Source organism: Bufo gargarizans, chromosome 3 (assembly GCF_014858855.1).
Source record: "Bufo gargarizans isolate SCDJY-AF-19 chromosome 3, ASM1485885v1, whole genome shotgun sequence".
NCBI lineage: Eukaryota > Metazoa > Chordata > Amphibia > Anura > Bufonidae > Bufo > Bufo gargarizans.
Window position 1 is genome coordinate 449,007,433 of NC_058082.1, and position 22,440 is coordinate 449,029,872.

General features: G+C 42.0%; 1 protein-coding gene across 1 annotated transcript in view; it reads right to left on the reverse strand.

Moving 5' to 3' along the window:
• LOC122930286 (ras-related protein Rab-44-like) overlaps positions 1 to 22,001 on the reverse strand; it is a 72,649-nt gene extending 50,648 nt beyond the window's left edge. The window contains 2 exon segments of the mRNA XM_044283543.1: positions 2,141 to 2,363; positions 21,874 to 22,001. Coding sequence (XP_044139478.1) covers positions 2,141 to 2,347 — 207 coding nt within the window. The 5' untranslated portion in view covers positions 2,348 to 2,363; positions 21,874 to 22,001.
• Between the last annotated feature and the right edge of the window lie 439 nt (positions 22,002 to 22,440).

Consider the following 22,440-nt stretch of genomic DNA (forward strand, 5'->3'; position numbering starts at 1 on the left):
GGGGATTACAAATTTAGTACTCCATGGAAGTGTGGTACTCCCTGAAGCAACCGTCAATGTAGAGGCCCGGATGATCGGGGCACGTGTCACACTGAGTGGTGGTGTCCTTCCGTATCCCCCTCCTGTGACACACTGCACTTTTAAAATTTTTAAAAAAAGATTCAAACTTGCTGATCAGCGGTCCGAAGCTGATCAGCGGTGGGGTTGGCGATGCGCTAACAGTGGCCGGACGCTAAGAGTGCCGGCTTCAGTTAGCATACGCACAAAAAAAAAAATGCTTGCGCCCTAAAAAATGTGTGTAGGGGGTAAGGGGGCAGGGGGGCAGGGGGGCAAGCGGTGGTCTAGGGTCACACAGCTGTGGTGGCTCAGATGGGGGGTGCTGGGCACAGATGAGGGGTGCTGGGCACAGATGAGGGTTGCTGGGCTCAAAGATCCACGAGGCTCCTCTCTCCACGGCTCCACGACACAGTGTGGAGGAGGAGAGCAGAGCTGGGGGAAGTTAACCCCCTTCCGCCCGTGCAGCCAATAGGAAGCGATCCTGGGAGGTGATGTCACCGCCACCTCCCAGGTACTAAGGATGGTGATTGGTGGTGTATTATCACACCACCGATCACCATCTTATTCCGGGTTATCGGGTCACCGGAGACCCGAATAACCCGGAAACACAGCAAACCGCAGGTCTGAATTGACCTGCGGTTTGCTGCGATTGCCGATATGGGGGTCACATGACCCCCCTCGGCATTGTCACAAAGTGCCTGCTGAATGATTTCAGCAGGCACTCTGTACCGATCATTGCCCACCGAGCGGCTGTGATCGGAAGTACACAGGGCGTACCTGTGTGTCCTTAAGTACTGGGACATTAGGGCATACCTGTACGCCCTGTGTCCCCAAGAGGCTAACTCTTACTGCAATAACCAGGCTGAGTGGTACAGATCTTAGATAAGGATGGCCAGTCCGTCTCAAATTAAATGAGATGCTATTGGGGAAACGGGAGATGAGCAATGCAGAGGGGGTGGAGGATCACAGAGAAAACAGTTGGATATGCTGCCAACAGTACTTAGATAACTATGGGGGTAATATTGGGAGAAGGCTTGGTTGGAAAATGTGATTCTATAAGGAGATAAGAATATCCTACAGTGGTGGGAATAAGAGTATATTTACACATATTTGTGGTAAACCTTTTCTATATACACCAGGAATTGGACCTGATTAACATGCAGAACATGTCCACAAGCCTTCAATGGACTGATATATAATGCATCTATTTTAAAGCTTTTTTTTGCCTGATGTCATAGGAGCCAATGTCACTGCCTTAGTGATGTCACTGCTGATGACGCCCTTAAAAGGGATGGAGGTAATTGACAAAAATATGGACAGATCAGCCCGTTTAAGAGCATGACTGCATGTGATGTGAGGAATATTGGGTTGATTACTTGACATGTGTGATTACATCATAATGGGCAATGTGTGTGATATTGTCTGACTGACATGTCTCCTGTTTGGCCCCTGAATGGATGATGAAGTCACAGATTGAAACGTATCAGAGGCTGACGTCACTAGATAATGAAAACTCATTAGTAGAGGGTGAGGTGAAACACTATTGCAGCAGCATTTTGTTCACAAAAGTATTAGGTTTAAAGATGCATTCAATTTATCAAAAAACGTGCACCGTTTGATAAATTCGGAGGAAACTTTTCAAATGCAGACTGAAGGCGAAACTGACCTTAAAATATTATAAAAAGTACCTTTTATACCCAGTATTGACTGTCTTAGTTTCAAACAGATTTTATGTCAGAATTGTGGCACAACATGGTGCAGTCTCCCTTTCCCATGAAGACACATCACTTTTACGTTAAGCCCCCCTTCCTTATTGGACTAGGTGCAGCTACTGTAATTTGTCTAAACCTAGATTATCAAATTGCCAAAAATTGCACATTATTTTTGCACAATTTACACCAAAGGCTAGGTGCACTAACAACCCACACTAGTAAATGTTGGGCCATAGTGCTTTAATTGTGGAAAAGTAGAAAAAAGTTCAAAAAGATGTAAAATTTGTATCTCCATAATTGTACTGCCGCACTCTAACTTATACTATACAGAGAACCCCATAAAAACAAAATGGAAAAATAGTTTAAGTTACCTCCAGGTCCTCTTTTGTGATAAATAAACTGGTATTTGTGCCATCAATTGACAAAAGTTGTTGGATTTTCTCTGCCATTTCATTGAGAATAGAATCTTCTTCACGTTTTGGGCTGGCCTCAGCCTCCACCTCACCTTCATCCTCTGTTTTCACCATGAGCCTTCTTGATGAACCCATCTTTCTTCCCTTTTGTTTTCTTTTTTCCATGGTTCGATGATGTCACCTGTTGGTAAAAGGAAGTGGGGAAGCTGTGATTAAAGGGGCTGTAGTATTATATTTATAGGAGATAATTAGCTGTTCAATGAATATCTGGGACCCCCACCAATCCCAAGAAAGTGAGTCCCATTCCCTCATCCTGATGGGGCGGTCGAGCATGTGCCCTATAGCTCCATTTATTCTCTATGGGACTGCACTGCTGTACTTGGCTGTCTCTGGCAGATCCATAGAAAATGAATGCCTGACCTGCCATTCCATCAGGGCAGGGGAATGAGCCCCCTGTTCTATGGATTAGAAGGGTCCTAGTGGTCAAAGACCTACCGATCTGTTGGCTATTCCCTATCCCGAATTGTTATTACATGGTTAATCCAAGGAGCTTTTAAAACAGGCATGTTAGGAGTGGTGAAAGGTCCTCTTTAAAGGGCTTCTGTCACCCCACTAAACAGTTTTTTGCTCGCTCGGCCGCTCCATCCCCAATGCGCCTGCGCCGATGACGTCACAACTACACCCGGCGCAGGCGCATTGAGGAGCGAGCGGCTGCAGGAGCGAGATCTTGATAGCAGACAGGGCCAGCAGAGGACGATCCCATTCACTGGCCCTGTCAATCAACATGCAGAGGGGGCGTCTTTAGGATCGGAGGATGCGGCTGCTACCAGCAAGTAGCCGCCCTACTTGCTGGTAGCAAGGTAATTTGCATATTTTAAAAGCATGTTTTTAACACAATCTACTGAACCAAAATGATTAATTAGATTATGTAAGCATAAATCGCAGTATAGGGATTATAAGTAAACAAAACAAAAAAATGTTTAGTGGGGTGACAGAAGCCCTTTAAAGATGTTCTAGGCTGAAGTCCTGACCCACTTTTTACTGTTTTAAAACTGGCAAGTTTCACCAAAATTTGACCAAATGTCGTAAAATATGCATCAAAGGTCAGACGTGGACATCACTTGCAACTTTTTTACGCCACTAAACTGGCATAGCAGATGATAAATAAACCCCTAAATGTTATTGAAATACTCAGAATATAGTTATCTATAAAGCGTGCACTTTTAAAAATGGCCATACACATTAGATAAATGTCAGCTGAACCCACAGATGTTGGAAGGAATAAGGATGGGGCATGTTGGATTTTAATATGCCCAGTCATTTGTTTGCTTATTTGCCTTTCCTCATCAAAGACACAGTCATGCTCAGCAAGCCAAGTGTGCATGTCTGTGAAGGAGTCTGGAGGAATATGTATGGCCCGATTAAGAAGAGTGAACAATTGTAAAAAATCACATACTGGTTTTCTGTATTTGGGGAGAATAATTAATGCTCTTTGGGAATTGATAATGTTATATTTTTTTGTCGAGTTAGCACTTGTTCCTTTCTGTTTAAAATCCCAGATTAACCCCTTCAGGACCCTGCCATTTTTCACCTTAACCTCTTGGGGACACATGACGTATCGGTACGTCATGATGTCCCGATACTTAAGGACACATGACGTACTGGTACGTCATGTGTATTTCCGATCACTGCCGTGCGGCAGGCGGTGATCAGAACTGGGTGCCTGCTGAAATCAATCAACAGGCACCCTGGGACAATGCCAAGGGGGGTTCTGTGACCCCCCGTATCGGCGATCGCTGCAAACCGCAGGTCAATTCAGACCTGCGGTTTGCAGTGCTGTCGGAAGTTTCTGATCCCTGCGGTCTGTGGCCGCAGGGATCAGAAACTTCAAAATGACATACATTTTCATTTTTCACCCCCCCCCCCCCCTCCTGCAGCTGCGAGCGGTGCGGGCGAGCGATCATCCCGCACGCCCCCTCTCATTTACAGGATGGCCGAGCGGTTAGCAAGCAGAGTGTCAGCACATTGCTAACACTCTGCTTGAAACTGCTGACATCTGTGCTGTGATGTCAGCCGTTTAACCCCTTCCATGCCGCGGTCCATCTCCTATCGGGGGCTGCTGTGCCTTTTCAGCCCCCGATTCCCTCCCCATCACCCGCTACTCTGTTGTGACAGTGGGTGATGGTTTCCATGGCAACTAGACACCTTCACAGGCTTCCAGCTGTCCATGGTGCTGATCAGACTTCTGCTAAAGGCAGAAGTCTGATCAGACTTTGTAAAGTGAAAATACAGTACAGTACACTACATAGTGTACTGTACTGTATTATACAGACATCAGACCCACTGGATCTTCAAGAACCAAATGGGTCTGGGTCAAAAAAAAAATTAATTTTTTTTAAAAAAAATGTTAAAAATAAAAAAACACATTTATCACTGATTAAAAATTAAAAAATTAAATGCACTACACATATTAGGTATCGGCGTGTCTGTAATAACCTGCTCTATAAAAATATCACATGACCTAACCCCTCAGGTGAATACCGTAAAAAAAAAGCAATTTTTTGTCACCTTACATCGCAAAAAGTGTAATAGCAAGCGATCAGAAAGTCATACGCACCCCAAAATAGTGCCAATCAAACCGTCATCACATCCAGCAAAAATCATACCCTACCCAAGATAATCGCCCAAAAACTGAAAAAACTATGGCTCTCGGACTATGGAGATACTAAAACATGATTTTTTTTGTTTCAAAAATGAAATAATTGTGTAAAACTTACAGAAATTACATATTAGGTATTGCCGCATCCGTAACAACCTGCTCTATAAAAATACCACATAATATCTAACCTGTCAGATGAATTTTGTAAATAACCAAAAATAAAAACGGTGCCAAAACAGCTATTCTTGTTACCTTGCCTCACAAAAAGTGTAATATAGAGCAACCAAAAATCATATGTACCCTAAAATAGTACCAACAAAACTGCCATAGTTTCCAAAATGGGGTCAGTTTTTTGGAGTTTTTACTCTAGGTGTGCATCAAGGCTTCAAATGGGACATGGTGTCAAAAAAACAGTCCAGCAAAATCTCCCTTACAAAAACCGTATGGGATTCCTTTCCTTCTGCGCCCTGCCATGTGCCCGTACAGCAGTTTACGACCACATATGGGGTGTTTCTGTAAACTACAGAATCGGGGCCATAAATATTGAATTTTGTTTGGCTGTTAACCCTTGCTTTGTAACTGGAAAAAATGGATTCAAATGGAAAATCTGCCAAAAAAGTGAAAATTTAGAAATGTTATCTCTATTGTCCATTAATTCTTGTGAAATACCTAAAGCGTTAACAAAGTTTGTAAAATCAGTTTTGAATACCTTGAGGGGTGTAGTGTCACAACCAGACATCTGAGAAGCTCTGACAGATGCCTTTCAGAACCTCCTCCTTGAGCTTTCTTTGTTTTGGTTTTCAGTTCCTCATCTCGTTAGTAGTGTTGATCACGAATATTCGAATTGCGAATTTTAATCGCGAATATCGGCACTTCGAGAATTCGCGAATATTTTGAATTTCGCAAAATATATTCGTAATTGCGAATATTCGATTTTTGTGAAAATACCAGTCCATGCGAATTTTTATGCGAAAAATTGTATGCGGATTTTATGCGAATTTTCGCAATCAAGAAAATAATGCCTGGAGATCATGAATTCGCGAATTCGCGAATATATGGCGAATATTCGCCCAAGTATTCGCGAAATATCGCGAATTCGAATATTGCCCCTGCCGCTCATCACTACTCGTTAGCCTCTCTCAGCTGTTTTGTAGTTGGACTGATTGCATCCCTTTAAATTCCTCCCCATAATGCATTAGTGTGCGGTTTATACAACTTCCTGGAGTGTGTGTGCATGCTGATCCTATTTCCCAGTCTTCTAAAAGATAAGTGTTGTACATTCATTTGTGATTTTATGTTTGCTGGATCCCAGGTGACCCTGACTCCCTCCGTGTCTAGTGTAGGAAGCCGGTGGTCGTGTCCCTTCACTATTGTAGGGTGTTCAGGTGTTATGTAGTCGAGGTACGAGGATATGCGATCATCCACCATTGGGGTGTTCGCATAAGCTGAGCAGAGTCAGGGAGAGTGCCAGGTCTTATGCAGGGGTCTCCCTTTTGTTCCTTAGTTTTGGATCCAGTGAGTCATATATTAATTTTGCATTGTCTTGTTTCCTGTACATCTTCCGTGACATTATAAACCGCCAAAACCGTCTCAAGCATGGATCCGGTTTCACTTTTGACTGAACGCTTCCAGGGTCTTTCATTGGAGGTAGCTGATCTCCGTAAGACTCTTTCTCAGTTTCTAGTGACCGGTTCAGCTTACGTTCATGGAGTTTGCTCTGAGCCTAAGATCTTGCTCCCGGATACTTTCTCCGGGGGTAGTGAGAATTTTGTGTGTTTCAGAGAGGCTTGCAAACTCCATTTTCGCCTTCTTCCCCATTCCTCTGGTGATGAGGAACGGAGGGTGGGGATCATTATATCGCTGCTCAGGGGTAACGCTCAGTCGTGGGCCATTTAGCTGCCGGTGGGGGCACGGCCCCTCCGTTCAGTGGATGAATTCTTTTTAGCCCTGGGTCAGATATATGATGATCCGGATCGTGTTGCTTTGGCTGAGTCTAGACTACGTCTGTTATGCCAGGGTAAACAATCCGCAGAGATATACTGCTCAGAATTTCGGAGATGGGCAGCAGATACTGGTTGGAATGATGCTGCACTCCGAAGTCAATTTTGCCATGGTCTTTCAGAGGGATTGAAAGATGCATTTGCTTTTCATGAGAGGCCTATCTCCTTGGACGCTGCTATGTCTCAGGCCGTTCGTATTGACAGGCGTCTTAGAGAGAGAGGAGAGATCTCTCCTTCCTGTCATACTCAGTCCCAGGACAGTGCAGCGGTCTCATTCTGTGTGCAGGGGTCTCAGTCGCTGTCAGCCCCTTCTGAGCAGGAGCCCATGCAGCTGGGGTTGATTGCCTCTGACAATAGAAGATTCAGCCCGCATGGGAAGGTTTGTTTTTGTTGTGGAGGTATAAATCATTTGGCAAATGTTTGTCCCTCTAGGAGATTCAGGCAGTTTTCTGGGAGTAATAAAGAAACAAAAAGGAAAAAATCTTTTAAAAAGGTTCCATCTGTTACTATTGGCAGGGTTGAGGCGGAAATTGAAGGTTTTCCGTTTGCTTGTAGTTCCCGTTTTGTCCTGCCTGCTAGGGTGGCGCTAGAGAGCAAGAACATTTTTTTGTGAGATTTTGTAGATAGTGGAGCAGCTGTCAATCTCATTGATAATCATTTTGCGATAACTCATGGTTTCCAGGTATGCACTTTGGGAAAGGATATTCCTGTTTTTGCTATTGATTCCGCTCCACTTTCTCAGAAATCATTAAAGGGCATAGTTCACAATATTCGTTTAATTGTGAGTGATGCTCATGTTGAGGATGTGTCATGTTTTGTCCTTAGCGGATTACCTACTCCTCTTGTGTTGGGGCTACCTTGGCTCACTAAACATAACCCCACCATTGATTGGCAAGCGAGGCAAATAAATGGTTGGAGTGACTTTTGCAGAGAGAATTGCCTCACAACATCTGTTTCTGAGGTTTCTACTAAGACTGTACCACCTTTTCTCTCAGAATTTTCGGATGTCTTCTCTGAGAGTGGAGTTCAGGATTTGCCCCCGCACAGGGAGTACGATTGCCCTATTAATCTCATCCCAGGCACCAAGCTGCCTAAATCTCGTTTATACAATCTTTCCCAACCTGAAAGGATCGCTATGCGTGCTTATATCTCTGAGAGTCTGAGAAAAGGACACATACGACCCTCGAAGTCACCTGTTGCCGCTGGTTTTTTCTTTGTTAAGAAAAAAGATGGTTCTTTAAGACCTTGTCTGGATTTCAGGGAGCTGAACAGTATCACTATTCGTGACCCTTATCCGCTTCCTCTGATCCCGGACCTGTTTAACCAGATTGTTGGGGCTAAAGTCTTTTCCAAATTAGATCTAAGAGGGGCATACAACCTGGTCAGGGTCAGAGAAGGAGACGAATGGAAGACAGCCTTCAATACCCCTGAGGGCCATTTTGAGAATTTGGTTATGCCTTTTGGTTTGATGAATGCCCCAGCTGTTTTTCAGCATTTCGTGAACAGCATTTTTTATCATTTAATGGGAAAATTTGTATTAGTGTATTTGGATGACATTTAGATTTTTTCTCCTGATTTCAAAACTCATAAGAAAAACTTACGTCAGGTCTTGCTCATCCTGCGGGAGAATAAATTATACGCGAAACTGGAAAAATGTGTGTTTGCGGTTCCAGAAATTCAATTTCTGGGGTTTCTTCTCTCCGCTTCTGGTTTTCGCAAGGAACCCGAGAAGGTCCGCGCTGTGCTTGAGTGGGAGCTTCCTGAGAATCAGAAGGCGCTGATGCGTTTTTTGGGCTTTGACAATTATTACAGGAAGTTTATTTTGAATTATTCCTCTATTGTTAAACCACTCACTGATATGACCAGAAAGGGAGTAGATTTTTCTTCCTGGTCGGTAGAGACGCGTAAGGCCTTTTCTAATATCAAGGAGAGTTTTGCTTCCTCTCCCATTTTGGTACAACCTGATATTTCTCTACCCTTCATAGTTGAGGTTGATGCTTCTGAGGTGGGTGTGGGTGCGGTCTTGTCTCAGGGTTCCTCTCCTGCCATATGGCGACCGTGTGCCTTTTTCTCGAAGAAATTCTCCTCCGCAGAGAGAAATTACAATGTGGGAGATAGGGAATTGTTGGCCATCAAGTTGGCTTTTGAGGAATGGCACCATTGGCTAGAGGGAGCCAGACACCCTATTACTGTGTTTACTGACCATAAAAATCTGGCCTACTTGGAGTCAACCAAGCGTCTGAACCCGAGACAGGCCAGATGGTCTTTGTTCTTTTCAAGGTTTAATTTTGTTGTTACGTTCCGCCCTGGGGTTAAGAATGTGAAGGCAGATGCCCTGTCACGTTGTTTTCCTGGAGGTGGGAATTTTGAAGACCCGTGTCCTATTTTGGCTGAAGGTGTGGTAGTCTCTGCTCTTTTTCCTGAATTGGAGGCAGAGGTGCAGGCAGCCCAGTCAGAGGCTCCTGATCTTTGTCCTTCTGGGAGGTTGTTTGTGCCTCTCGCTTTAAGACACAAGATTTTTAAGGAACACCACGATACAGTCCTTGCTGGGCACCCGGGGGCAAGAGCCACAGTGGATCTCATCGCTCTGAGATTTTGGTGGTCTGCGCTTCGTAAGTCGGTTGAGGGTTTTGTGGCAGCCTGCGAGACTTGCGCTCGTGCCAAAGTCCCTCATTCACGGCCATCAGGTCCTCTCCTTCCCTTACCCATTCCTTCCCGTCCTTGGACACATCTGTCCATGGACTTCATTACGGACCTGCCTCGTTCCTCGGGGAAGACTGTGATTCTGGTGGTGGTGGACCGTTTTAGCAAAATGGTGCATTTCATCCCTTTTCCTGGTTTGCCCAATGCTAAGACGCTGGCGCAGGCATTTATTGATCACATTGTCAAATTGCATGGTATTCCTTCAGACATAGTCTCTGATAGGGGCACGCAGTTTGTTTCCAGATTCTGGAAGGCTTTCTGTTCTCGCTTGGGGGTTCGGTTGTCATTCTCTTCTGCTTTCCACCCGCAGTCGAATGGCCAGACAGTAATGCGTCAATCAGAATCTGGAGACATATCTGCGTTGTTTTGTGGCTGAGAATCAGGAGGATTGGTGTTCTTTTTTGTCCCTTGCCGAGTTTGCTTTAAATAACCGTCGTCAGGAGTCCTCTGATAAGTCACCATTTTTTGGTGCATATGGGTTTCATCCGCAGTTTGGGACATTCTCGGGAGAGGGGTCTTCTGGTTTACCTGATGAGGACAGATTCTCCTCATCTTTGTCATTGATTTGGCAAAAGATTGAGGATAATCTAAAGAGCATGAGTGAGAGATATAAGCGTGTGGCAGATAAGAGACGTGTGCCTGGTCCGGACCTGAATGTTGGTGATCTGGTGTGGTTGTCTACCAAGAATATCAAATTGAAGGTTCCCTCCTGGAAGTTGGGTCCTAAGTTTATTGGGCCTTACAAAATCCTGTCTGCCATCAATCCTGTTGCCTACCGTCTTGATCTTCCTCAGACTTGGAAGATCCATAATGTTTTTCATAAGTCTTTATTAAAACCTTATGTCCAACCCATTGTACCCTCGCCTTTGCCTCCACCTCCGATTATGGTTGATGGGAATCTTGAATTTCAGGTCTCTAGGATTGTGGATTCTCGTGTTGTCCGCGGTTCTCTCCAGTACCTCGTTCATTGGGAGGGTTATGGTCCTGAGGAGAGGATGTGGGTCCCAGTGACGGACATTAAGGCCACTTGTCTCATCAGGGCTCTGAGTGTCCGGAGTCCACTCGTAGAGGGAGGGGTACTGTCACAACCAGACATCTGAGAAGCTCTGACAGATGCCTTTCAGAACCTCCTCCTTGAGCTTTCTTTGTTTTGGTTTTCAGTTCCTCATCTCGTTAGCCTCTCTCAGCTGTCTTGTAGTTGGACTGATTGCATCCCTTTAAATTCCTCCCCATAATGCATTAGTGTGCGGTTTATACAACTTCCTGGAGTGTGTGTGCATGCTGATCCTATTTCCCAGTCTTCTACAAGATAAGTGTTGTACATTCATTTGTGATTTTATGTTTGCTGGATCCCAGGTGACCCTGACTCCCTCCATGTCTAGTGTAGGGAGCCAGTGGTCGTGTCCCCTCACTATTGTAGGGTGTTCAGGTGTTATATAGTCGAGGTACGAGGATATGCAATCATACACCATTGGTGTCTTCTCATAAGCTGAGCAGAGTCAGGGAGAGTGCCAGGTCTTATGCAGGGGTCTCCCTTTTGTTCCTTAGTTTTGGATCCAGTGAGTCATATATTCATTTTGCATTGTCTTGTTTCCTGTACACCTTCCGTGACATGTAGTTTGTAAAATGGGGTCATTTTTGGTGGTTTCTATTATGTGAGCCTTACAATGTGACTTCAGACCTGAACTGGTCCTGAAAAAGCGGGTTTTATACATTTTCTGAATCATTTCAAGATTTGCTTCTAAACTTGTAACGCCTTGTAACGTCCCCAAAAAATAAAATGGCATTTCTAAAATGATCCAAACATAAAGTAGACATATGGGGAATGTAAATTAATAACTATTTTTGCAGGTATTACTTTGTATTATAGAAGTCGAGAAATAGAAATTTTCTAATTTGCTAATTTTTCCAAATTTGGGGTAAATTTTGTATTTTTTAATTAAATAAAAATGAATTTTTTTTACTCCATTTTTCCAGGGTCATGAAGTACAATATGTGACGAAAAAATAATCTCAAAATGGCCTGGATAAATAAAAGCGTTTCAAAGTTATTCACACATAAAGTGACTCTGGTCAGATTTGCAAGAAAAATGGCCTGGTCCTTAAGGTGAAATATGGCTGTGTCCTTAAGGGGTTAAAGAGAACCTGTCATCAACTTTATGCTATCCTCAGTGAGGTCAGCATAAAGTAGTGACAGAAATGCTGATTTCAGCGGTGTGACACTCATGAGCTAATAGTAAGTAGTTACCGAGAACCAGCATCATAATCATTACAGCACGAGCCTTGAAAAGAGTCAAATCTACTTGAGAAGAGTCATAGTTATTCATAATCTCCTGCACTCTCACACACCTGCTGATGATTGGCAGTTCTTTCCTAAGACAAAGGGAGAAAACAAGGTAGATTCCTGTCAATCATCAGCAGGTGGGCAGGGAGAGCAGGAATTTATGAATAACCATGACTCTTCTCAGATGGCCGTGACTCTTTTCCAGGCCCAGTCTGCAATGATTGTAATGTTGGTTCTCGGCAACCACTTACTTTTAAATTTCAAAACTACAGCCCGTTGAAATCAACTCATCTGTCTCTACTTTATGCTGCCTTTAGTATGAGCAGCAAAAAGTTGATGACAGGTTCCCTTTAAGGACCAGGCCATTTTTTGCAAATGTGACGTGCCAATTTATGTGGTGATAACTTTAAAACGCTTTTACTTATCCAAGCCATTCTGAGATTGTGTTCTCGTAACATATTGTACTTCATGACAGTGGTAAAAATATTTCATTTTTATTTATAAGAAAATACCAAATTTACCAAAAATTTTGAAATATTCACAATTTTCAAAATTTGTATTTCTTTGCTTATAAAACAGATAGTAATACCTCCTAAAATAGTACTTTACATTTCCCATATGTCTACTTCATGTTTGGATCATTTTGTAATTTACATTTTCTTTTTTTGGGGATGTTAGAAGGCTCAGAAGTTTAGAAGCAAATCTTGATATTTTTCGGAAAATTTCCAAAACCCACTTTTTAAAGGACCAGTTAAGGTCTGAAGTCACTTTGTGAAGCTTACATAATAGAAACCACCATAAATGGCCCCATTTTAGAAACTACACCCCTCTCAAGGTATTCAAAACTGATTTTATAAATTTTCTTAACCCTTCCACAAGAATTAAAGGAAAATGAAGATGAAATTTCAGAATTTCACTTTTTTGGCATATTTTCCATTTTAATCCATTTTTCCAGTAACAAACCAAGGGTTAACAGCCAAACAAAACTCAATATTTATTGCCCTGATTCTGTGGTTTATAGAAACAACAATGTGGTCGTAAACTGCTGTACGGGCACACGACAGGGCGCAGAAGGAAAGGAACGCCATATGGTCTTTGGAAGGCAGATTTCACTGGGATAATTTTGAGTTGCCATGTCACATTTAAAGACCCCCTAATATACCCTCTAGAGTAGAAACTCCAAAAAGTGACCCCATTTTTGAAACTACACCCGCAAGGTATTTAAAACTGATTTTACAAACTTTGCTAATGGCATGGCACAGAAGGAAAGGAATGCCATTTGGTTTTTGGAAGGTAGATTTCACTGGGATAATTTTAAGTTGCCATGTCACATTTGAAGACATTTGATGCACCCCTAGAGTAGAAACTCCAAGAAAGTTATCCCATTTTGTAAACGACACCCCTCAAAGTATTCAAAACTGATTTTACAAACTTTGTTAACCGTTTAGGTGTTCAACAAGAATTAAAGGAATATGTAAATGAAATTTCAGAATTTCACTTTTTTGGCAGATTTTCAATTTTAATCCATTTTTCCAGTAACAAAGCAAGGGTTAACAGCCAAACAAAACTTGATGTTTATTGCCCTGATTCTGTGGTTTACAGAAACAACCCATATGTGGTCATAAACTGCTGTACGGGCACACGGCACTGGGATAATTTTAAGTTGCCATGTCACATTTGAAGAACCCCTGATGCAACCCTGGAGTAGAAACTCCAAAAAAAGACCCCATTTTGGAAACTACAGGATAAGGTGGCAGTTTTGTTTGTACTTTTTTAGGGTACATATGATTTTTGGTTGCTCTATATTACACTTTTTGTGAGTCAAGGTAACAAAAAATAGCTCTTTTGGCACCATTTTTATTTTTTGTTATTTACAATGTTCATCTGACAGGTTAGGTCATGTGGTATTTTTATAGAGCAGGTTGTTACGGACGCAACAATACCAAATATGACAACTTTTTTGTTGTTGTTTGTTTTACATAATAAAGCATTTTTGAAAAAATTATATTTTATTGTCTCCATATTCTGAAAAACATATTTTTTTTTATTTTTTGGGTGACTGTCTTATGTAGGGGCAAATTATTTTTTTGGTATGAGAAGACGGTTTGATTGGTACTATTTTAAGGTGCATATGACTTTTTGATCGCTTGGTATTACACTTTTTGTGATATAAATGGATTTTTTGACACACTTTCTATTTTTTTTATTTTTTTACGGTGTTCATCTGAGGGGTTAGGTCATGTGATATTTTTATACAGCAGGTTCTTACGGACGTGGCAATACCTACTATGTATACTTTTTTTATTTCTTCAAGTTTTATACAATAACAGCATTTTTGAAACAAAAAAAATCATGTTTTAGTGTCTGCATATTCTGAGAGCCATATTTATTTATTTATTTGGGTGATTGTCCTAGGTAGGGTCTCATTTTTTGCGGGATGAGATGGCGGTTTGATTTGTATGATTTTGTGGTGCGTATAACTTTTGATCGCTTGGTATTGCACTTTTTGTGATGTAAGGTGACAAAAAAATAGCTTTTTTGCACAGTTTTTATCTTGAGGGGGATAGATCATGTGATATTTTCATAGAGCAGTTCCTTATGGTTGTGGAAATACCTAATATGTATACTTTTTCATTTATTTAAGTTTAACATAATAATATCATTTTTGAAACCCCAAAAAATCATGTTTTAGTGTCTCCATAGTGTGAGAGCCAGTTTTTTTTTTTTTTTTATGGGCGATTGTCTTAGGTGGGGTACCATTTTTGCAGGATAAGATGACAGTTTTATTGGCACTATTTTGGGGTCTTTATAGAGCAGGTTATTAAGGATGCAGCGATACCTAATATGTCTACTTTTCTTTTTTTACCTATTTCTTACAATTTAGTTTACTTTATTTTGGGAAAAGGACGCTTTTTTTTGTAAAACTTATTTTTTCACTTTATTTTTTGTCCCACTCTGAGACTTCAACTTTTGGGGGTCTGTAATACACTTACAGCTTCCTGCCTGTGAAATCGCTGCCTTCCCTGCCACCGGGTCCCCCGTCACAGCAGTGCGGGGACCCGATGGCCACCCCGCACCCGTCAGGATCCCACACGTGTTGTGGTCAGCACTGACCGCAGCAGTGCGAGGGTTAATGCGCCGGCATTGGTGTTTTCACCGATGCCAGCGTATGCAGCAGTGGACCGGCTATCAGTGACTGCTGGACTGCTGCCTCTAATCAGGCAGGCGCAGCTCCTGCACCCGCCCGATCAGCCTGCCATACATGTACAGCGCTGGTTCTTAAGTCACGTCCACCAGTGCCGTACATGTTCAGCGCGGGTCCTTAAAGGGTTTCTGTCACCAGAAATACCTAAATTAAACTGGCTGACATTAGCGATGTGCTAATGTCAGCTGAACCTAACTAGCCTATTCCTAGTTACATCTATGCCCCCATTACTCCATAAATGTAACTTTTATAATATGCAAATTAGCCTCTAGGGGGGGGGGGGCATTGTTCCTGCTCCTAGAGGCTCTGTTCTCCCACCTCTGTCAGCTCCCTCCAAGTCTTGATTGACAGGGCCAGGCAGCGTTCGCATCCTCCTGCCGGCCCTGAGTGCATGTTAAATCTCGTGCCGTTCAGTATTTGGCGCAGGCATAGTGAAGGACGGATGCTCACTGGCTGCTGACTTCCTTACTGCGCCTGCACTGAATGCTGAACGGCACGGCACAGGCGTGAGATTTACCATGCATTCAGGGCCGGCAGAAGGATGCGAAATCAATCAAGACTTGGAGGAAGGTAACAGAGGTGGGAGAACGGAGCCTCTAGGAGCAAGGCTTCCCCCCAGCTCCTAGAGACTAATTTGCATATTATAAAAGTTACATTTATGGAGTAACGGGGGCATGGATAAAACTAGGAATAGGCTAGTTAGGTTCAGCTTACATTAGCACATCGCTAATGTCAGCCAGTTTAATTTAGGTATTTCTGGTGACAGAAACCCTTTAAGGGGTTAATGACAGTTTTCCTGAAACCAATATCTATGGCTCAGAGTTTCACAATACACATTAAAACATTGCCATAAAACATAAGAAGACTTGCCCGAGGTCGTAATTAAAATTGGTTGTTCTGTAATAAAATAACATTGAGACAATGGCACCATTTACAAGTCTCTTGGCTGAGGGATAAAGTGAAATGAAAATGATATATAGCAAACTGTGTTTTAATAGATGGCAAACATATAGTCCTGTTTTATTAACTGAACCCATCATCTTTAGGCTACTTTCATATCAGCGTTTTCGTTTCCGCTATTGAGATCCGTCATAGGATCTCAATAGTGAGGGAAAACACTTCAGTTTTGTCCCCAAGCAGCGTTTCTGAGTGCGTCCTGGGAAACTGATCAAGACGGATCCGCCATGACTCACAATGTAAGGCCTTATGCACACGTCCGTTTTTTGCGGAACTGAACAGGCGGCCCATTGTAGAAATGCCTATTCTTGTCTGCAAAACGGACAAGAATAGGACATGTTATATTTTTTTTGCGGGGCCACGGAACGGAGAAACGGATGCGGACAGCACACAAAGTGCTGTCCGCATATTTTGCTGCCCCATTGAAGTGAATGGGTCCGCACCCGAGCCGCGAAAACTGCAGGTCAGATGCGGACCAGAACAACGTTTGTGTGCATGAGACCTAAGTCAATGGTGACGGATCCGTTTTCTCTGACACAAAAGAAAAAGAATCCGTCCCCCATTGACCTACAATGGTTTTAGAGATGGATCCGTCTTGATCATTTTAGAGATAATACAACCGGATCCGTTCATAACAGATGCAGGTGGTTGCATTATCATGACGGATCCAGCAAAAAGATGCAGATTTGACATCTCTGTTTTATCATTATCTGTATCTCTTGGCAAGGATGAGGAAGATTTTTACAATAGGCAATACGGAATAATGCAGTGTAGGTACCATCTCATCACACCAGTTTTGAATTATTTTAAGGCTCCATTCACACGTCCTCCAGTGTTGTCCACAGACCCATTCATTCTCTATAGGGATTGAATGAATGCGGAGAGCACGGCTCCGATCTTCCGGGCCGCAGCTCTTAAAAAAAATAGAACATGTCCTATTCTTGTCCGCAATTGCCGACAAGAATAGGCATTTCTATGGGGGTGCCGGCCGGGTGTATTGTGGATCTGCAATTTGCGGATCCACAATGCACTTTGGACATGTGAATGGACCCTAACTGTATCAGTTATCAAGTTTCCAGTTTAGCAACCTTCAGTAGGGATAAAGTTTGTATTTCATATATATACAAAGTACTAATGTTGAGCTTACCTGACATACAACTGCCACCATAACCATCCTGGAGATGTAGATGAGGTTTCCGGCCTAGTGATCTACATATTTTCATATTATAGGAAAAGGTCTTAACTACTTTTGCAGTTTTATTACTACATTCCTGTTCTTCATTTCCCTTGCATTACCTTTCTCCCTTTTTAGTTAGTCCCTTTTTATAAGTTTTGCAGTGATTTGTAGATATAGTTATTTATGTCTTATCATATGGAGTTATTACCTTAACTCTAGTCATATGGCTGCCTAGTCATTGTATTCTTTATGATCAGACATGCTTAATTTAAGTCTCTGATTGTTCATCTTTTAAAAATTTCAATAAAAAGATGTTTAAAAAGATGTTTAAAAAGATGTAATGGGCAGTGGGTGTAGGCCCACTGGACCAACTAACCAATTTTGGTTTGGGCTAACTCTAAGGGCCTTATCTGGACTTTGCTGCAGGGGAGACACCAGGCCGCTACCTCTTGAGATAGTCCAGGTGTAGTTGTCAGATGACCCACAGGGGTCAGAAGTTACAGGTGATGTGCTGAGGGGTCAGGCAATATTCTTAGTCAGGGGCAGGCATTAGGTCAGGACAAGCAGAGTTCAAAAATATCCGAGAAACAAGTCTGAGGTCAGGGCAGGTGGCAATAGAGCAATATGGGAAAAAGGCTAAGGTCAAGACAGGCAGCGGAGAATCAGAGTCGGTTGTCAGGCAGAAGTTCGGTACATGGGCAGTCAGACAAAATAATGCACCTTCACTGGTTAACCAGAGACTAGGAACCTAAAGGCCTGGCCCTTTCATTGGGGAAGGTGTCTTATATACCCATGGGTGCCAGTAATAGGCTGGGGAGGGATTTGGATGTGCATGTGCTGGCACTTTATGAGGACAGGAAGGAGCGCATGTGCGCCCTATTGGACAGACCAGGAGGCCTACACAGATAATGCAGGCCATGGCCTGCAGAATACACAAGACGCACTTGTGGCCAGGACTATCACTTGCTGGGAGAGGAAGACAAATGGACCTGGACCACCGGCTGACTGGGTCATGATTTTAAGAATTTATGACAGAGGGAGCCAGCTGGTTCAGTAGCACAGCCAGTGGCTGGACCCGCCCCGGGTGCCAAACACCCTAGGCACATCACTGAGCACAGTGCTTGTGCCTGCTGCAAGGAGGGGTGGGGCAGCAGCAGGTATGGAATGTCAATGCAACAATAGGCAATGCCCATCACATTCTGCCCAAGGCAATATGAGTCACCGACTACCTGTGACATCTCCCACTGATTTACAGCTAAAGATTAAAAGTTCAATTTAAAGGGCTTCTCTGGGAATAAAAATATATTCCCAAATACCTTTCATTAGTTATAATGGCTCATTTTATTTAGGAAGCGATCAATAGGAGAAATAAAATGGCCGCTGTGCCATTAGTACACATAAAACCTGTCTTAATTACACAGCAGGACAAGTTACTTAACAACACTGAGCTAAAGAGCTGCCTCATCCTCATCCTCCCTGAATCTCTGTAGGAATGGAGGTCATGAGGAGACATGAAGTACAGAAAGGAGGGTGGGGATGTGGGTAATGAGCAGCAGCACTTGTATACAGTCTCTATTACCACAGTCCCACATTACCACAATCTGTCCTTTCCATCATCTCTGTACTTTATGCCTCCTCATGAACTCCATTGCTACTGAGATTCAGCCAAAGATCATATTAAACTGTATTCAGGATAATAATCCCTGACACGCAGAGCAGAGAGGAGGAGGAGGCAGCTCTTTACTTCAGTGTTGGAAAGTAACTTGTCCTGCTGTGTGATTAGGACAGGTTTGTGTGTACTAATAGGACAGCAGCCATTGTATTTCCTCTGATGATTGCTCCCTAGACAAAACAAGGCAGTATAACTAAGAAATGGTATTTGAGAATATATTTATAATAAAGAAATATTTTAGTATTTTCACTTTGTTTATTCCCAGAGAACACCTTTAAGTGGAATGGCCACTGCAACAGGGTGAAATGGTAAACCATAGCAAGAGGTTAAGTGTAATAAGGCCTCTTTCACACGAGCGATACATATTGGGCCAGATTTATCATGACTCTGACAGCTCACTCCACTTTAACATATGGCTAAAGTCAGTTTTAGCCAAGTCAGATTTATGATCGCCCCTTTAAGACTGTAATAAATGTGGTTTGACTGTAGCAGTTTATCTGTCAGTAAGCAGCTTTACAAAAGTCGCACATCTTTACGAAAAAAGTCGCATGTTCTATTAAAAAGTCTCATAAGATAAGCATGGTCCTCACTGGAGTGAAATTGCGACTTTTTTGCGACTTTTTAAATAGTCCCAATAGTAAATCTGTCTAGAGATTCATTTACATAAGAAAACACGCCCACTTTCAGAAAACTGGAGAGCATAGTGCAGAGCAGAAAAAAGTCGCAAATTTGTGCGCAGTTTTAGTGTTTGGGACTTTTTGGGGACTTTTTCACTCCATTATTCTGACCTGAGCTAATGATAAATCTGGCCCATTGTGTCAGGATGCTTTCAGGAGAAAAAATTGATAGTATTGCACAGAAGTTAAATCAGTTTTTTTATTTTTATACGGATGCAATTAGTTTTGATGCGTTTTTCACTTGTGTGAAGAAAAACTAAAGAATAACACTGAACGTCTCCTAGAAACCATCAGTGAAAAACACATTGGGCCAGATTTATCATTAGCTCAGGTCAGAATAATGGAGTGAAAAAGTCCCCAAAAAGTCCCAAACGCTAAAACTGCGCACAAATTCTGCTCTGCACTATGCTCGCCAGTTTTCTGAAAGTGGGCTTGTTTTCTTATGTAAATTAATCTCTAGACAGATTTACTATTGGAACTATTTAAAAAGTCGCAATTTCACTCCAGTGAGGGCCAAGCTTATCTTATGAGACTTTTTAATAGAACATGCGACTTTTTCATAAAAATGTGCAACTTTTTCATAAATATGTGCGACTTTTGTAAAGCTGCTTACTGACGGATAAACTGCTACCGTCAAACCACATTTATTACAGTCTTAAAGGGCCGGTCATAAATCTGACTTTAGCCATATGTTAAAGTGGAGTGACCTGTCAGAGTCATGATAAATCTGGCCCATTGCATCCAGATGCCTTTCGTTTTTCACATAAACCCCATTAATTTCCAAGGGCCCAGGACTGTGTGAAAAATGCATAACCAAGAACGTGCTGCAATTTCTTCTGAACACAGATATGATGCGTGAAAAACGGAAAACTTGCTCATGTGAAATTAACCTGAAGGACACCTTTTCTTTGTAACAGGGGCAAGAGCTATTGTATGTGCTTAACTTCCAAGAGCTATACCTTTTTTATTTTTCTGTCTATGTAGCTGTGTGGGGGCTTGTTTTTGCAGAACAAGTTGAAATTTTAATGGTGCCATTTTGAATACACATAACTCTTTCTGGGAGAGGGATAAGAAAAAACAGCAATACTGCCACAGAGTTTTTACTTTAGAAATTTTGCAGCGTTCATTTTTCAGCATAAATAACATAATAACGTTATTCTCTTGGTCAGTTTGATTACTGCGATACCAAATACATATCGTTTTATTTTATGTGTTACTACTTTTGCACAATTAAAACCCTTTTTTTAAAAAGATAAAAATGTTTTTGCATCGCCGCATCCCAAAACCCAGAACTTTTTCTTTCGACGGGCTTGATTTTTGTGGGGCGACTTGCTATCATTTTGAGGTACATAACACTTTTTGATCACGTTTCATTCAGGTTTTTTGGTGGTAACTAAGAAAAAAGTATCAATTATGGCATTTTTTTTGTTTTCTTTTTTACCGCATTTGCTGAATGGGGTAATTTGCGTGATAATTGCATTTTGTGGATCGTTACAGACGCAGCAATGCCAAACATGTGGAAGAGATTTTATTTTTGCAATTTTTTTAAGCGTATTTTTTATTAGAGTTTTTTTATTTAATATTTTTTTTTATTACAACCATGTAATAGACCTGGCGCAGCCTGCTGGGAACTGCTGTAGGTAGAACTGAGGCCTACAAATGCCACGACCTGTCTTCACTGGAATTGCCATGCTGCAATCTCATTTGTGGGGTGCCGACTGCATACAGAGGGAATCCGCTCCCTCTGTAATCACTTATATGTGGCTGGCCCCTTTGCCTGCGGCATTTAAGGGGTTAAACAGCCCAGATCGGTGCTCCTGCAGGAGCGTGGCTGTCATGTGAAAGTGCAGTGCTTAGACTGGGCCAGCCTAAGGCCCCTTAGCCAGCGCAAAAAAGGAGTATTAGTGGTCACTACGGGGTTAAAAGGGTTTGACAGGATTAGAAAAATACGGCAACTTTTTTCCGAACAATTGTGCCGTATTTGTCCATATTTACTGTTTGTCCCATTCACTACAATGCAGCTGAGCTGCAATACCAGACACGTTTGCCTCTGTACAGTGAATAACATCACAATTGAGGGAGAGGGGCACATCATGAGTACTCTCTGTAATCACTTGTATACAGTATATAAAAAGATTAGATAGATGGATGATAGATAGATAGATAGATAGATAGATAGATAGATAGATAGATAGATAGCTGATAAATAATAGATAGATAGATAGATTTTATTATTCCTTCACAAGTCACATGAATTAATTTTCTTCAACAGCAGGTGACATGGTATTATAAAACATTCCTGTATCTACTGAAACAGATTCAAAGGACAGTAAATTATGCATTTTATGGGTAACATACCTTGCAGCAGATGATGGGTGTGATACTTGAGCGGTTTAGTCTGCAGCTTTTTAGTTATCAAGCAGTTTCTCTACTTGTTAGCTCCGCATGTAACATTGTATTGTGTCATTTACTTACTCAACTCTTTCCGCTCTCAACTTGGAACATTGTTCTGACTTTTTAAGCACTTCCTTTGTAAGAGGAAATTGGTCAAAACTGATAAACAGTGTAAACTAAGTAGTACTGTAGGTTATAGTGTGAGCAGCAGGTGAAAGCTAAACTGGAAAAAGTCTAATGCTATACTACATGGAAATCTAGAAAGCATACTTACACAGAAATTTTACCTAGTAATATTAGTAATAAGGATGGATGACGGTGTAGTACTAGCATTGCTATTGCAATGAAATAAAAGTAATAATGAGTAGTATTTATATAACTACATCTTAAACCACATTGTTGTCTGATATTGAAAATATAATACAAACCGGATTCCAAAAAAGTTGGGACACTATACAAATCATTAATAAAAACTGAATGCAATGATGTGGAGGTGCCAACTTCTAATATTTTATTCAGAATAGAACATAA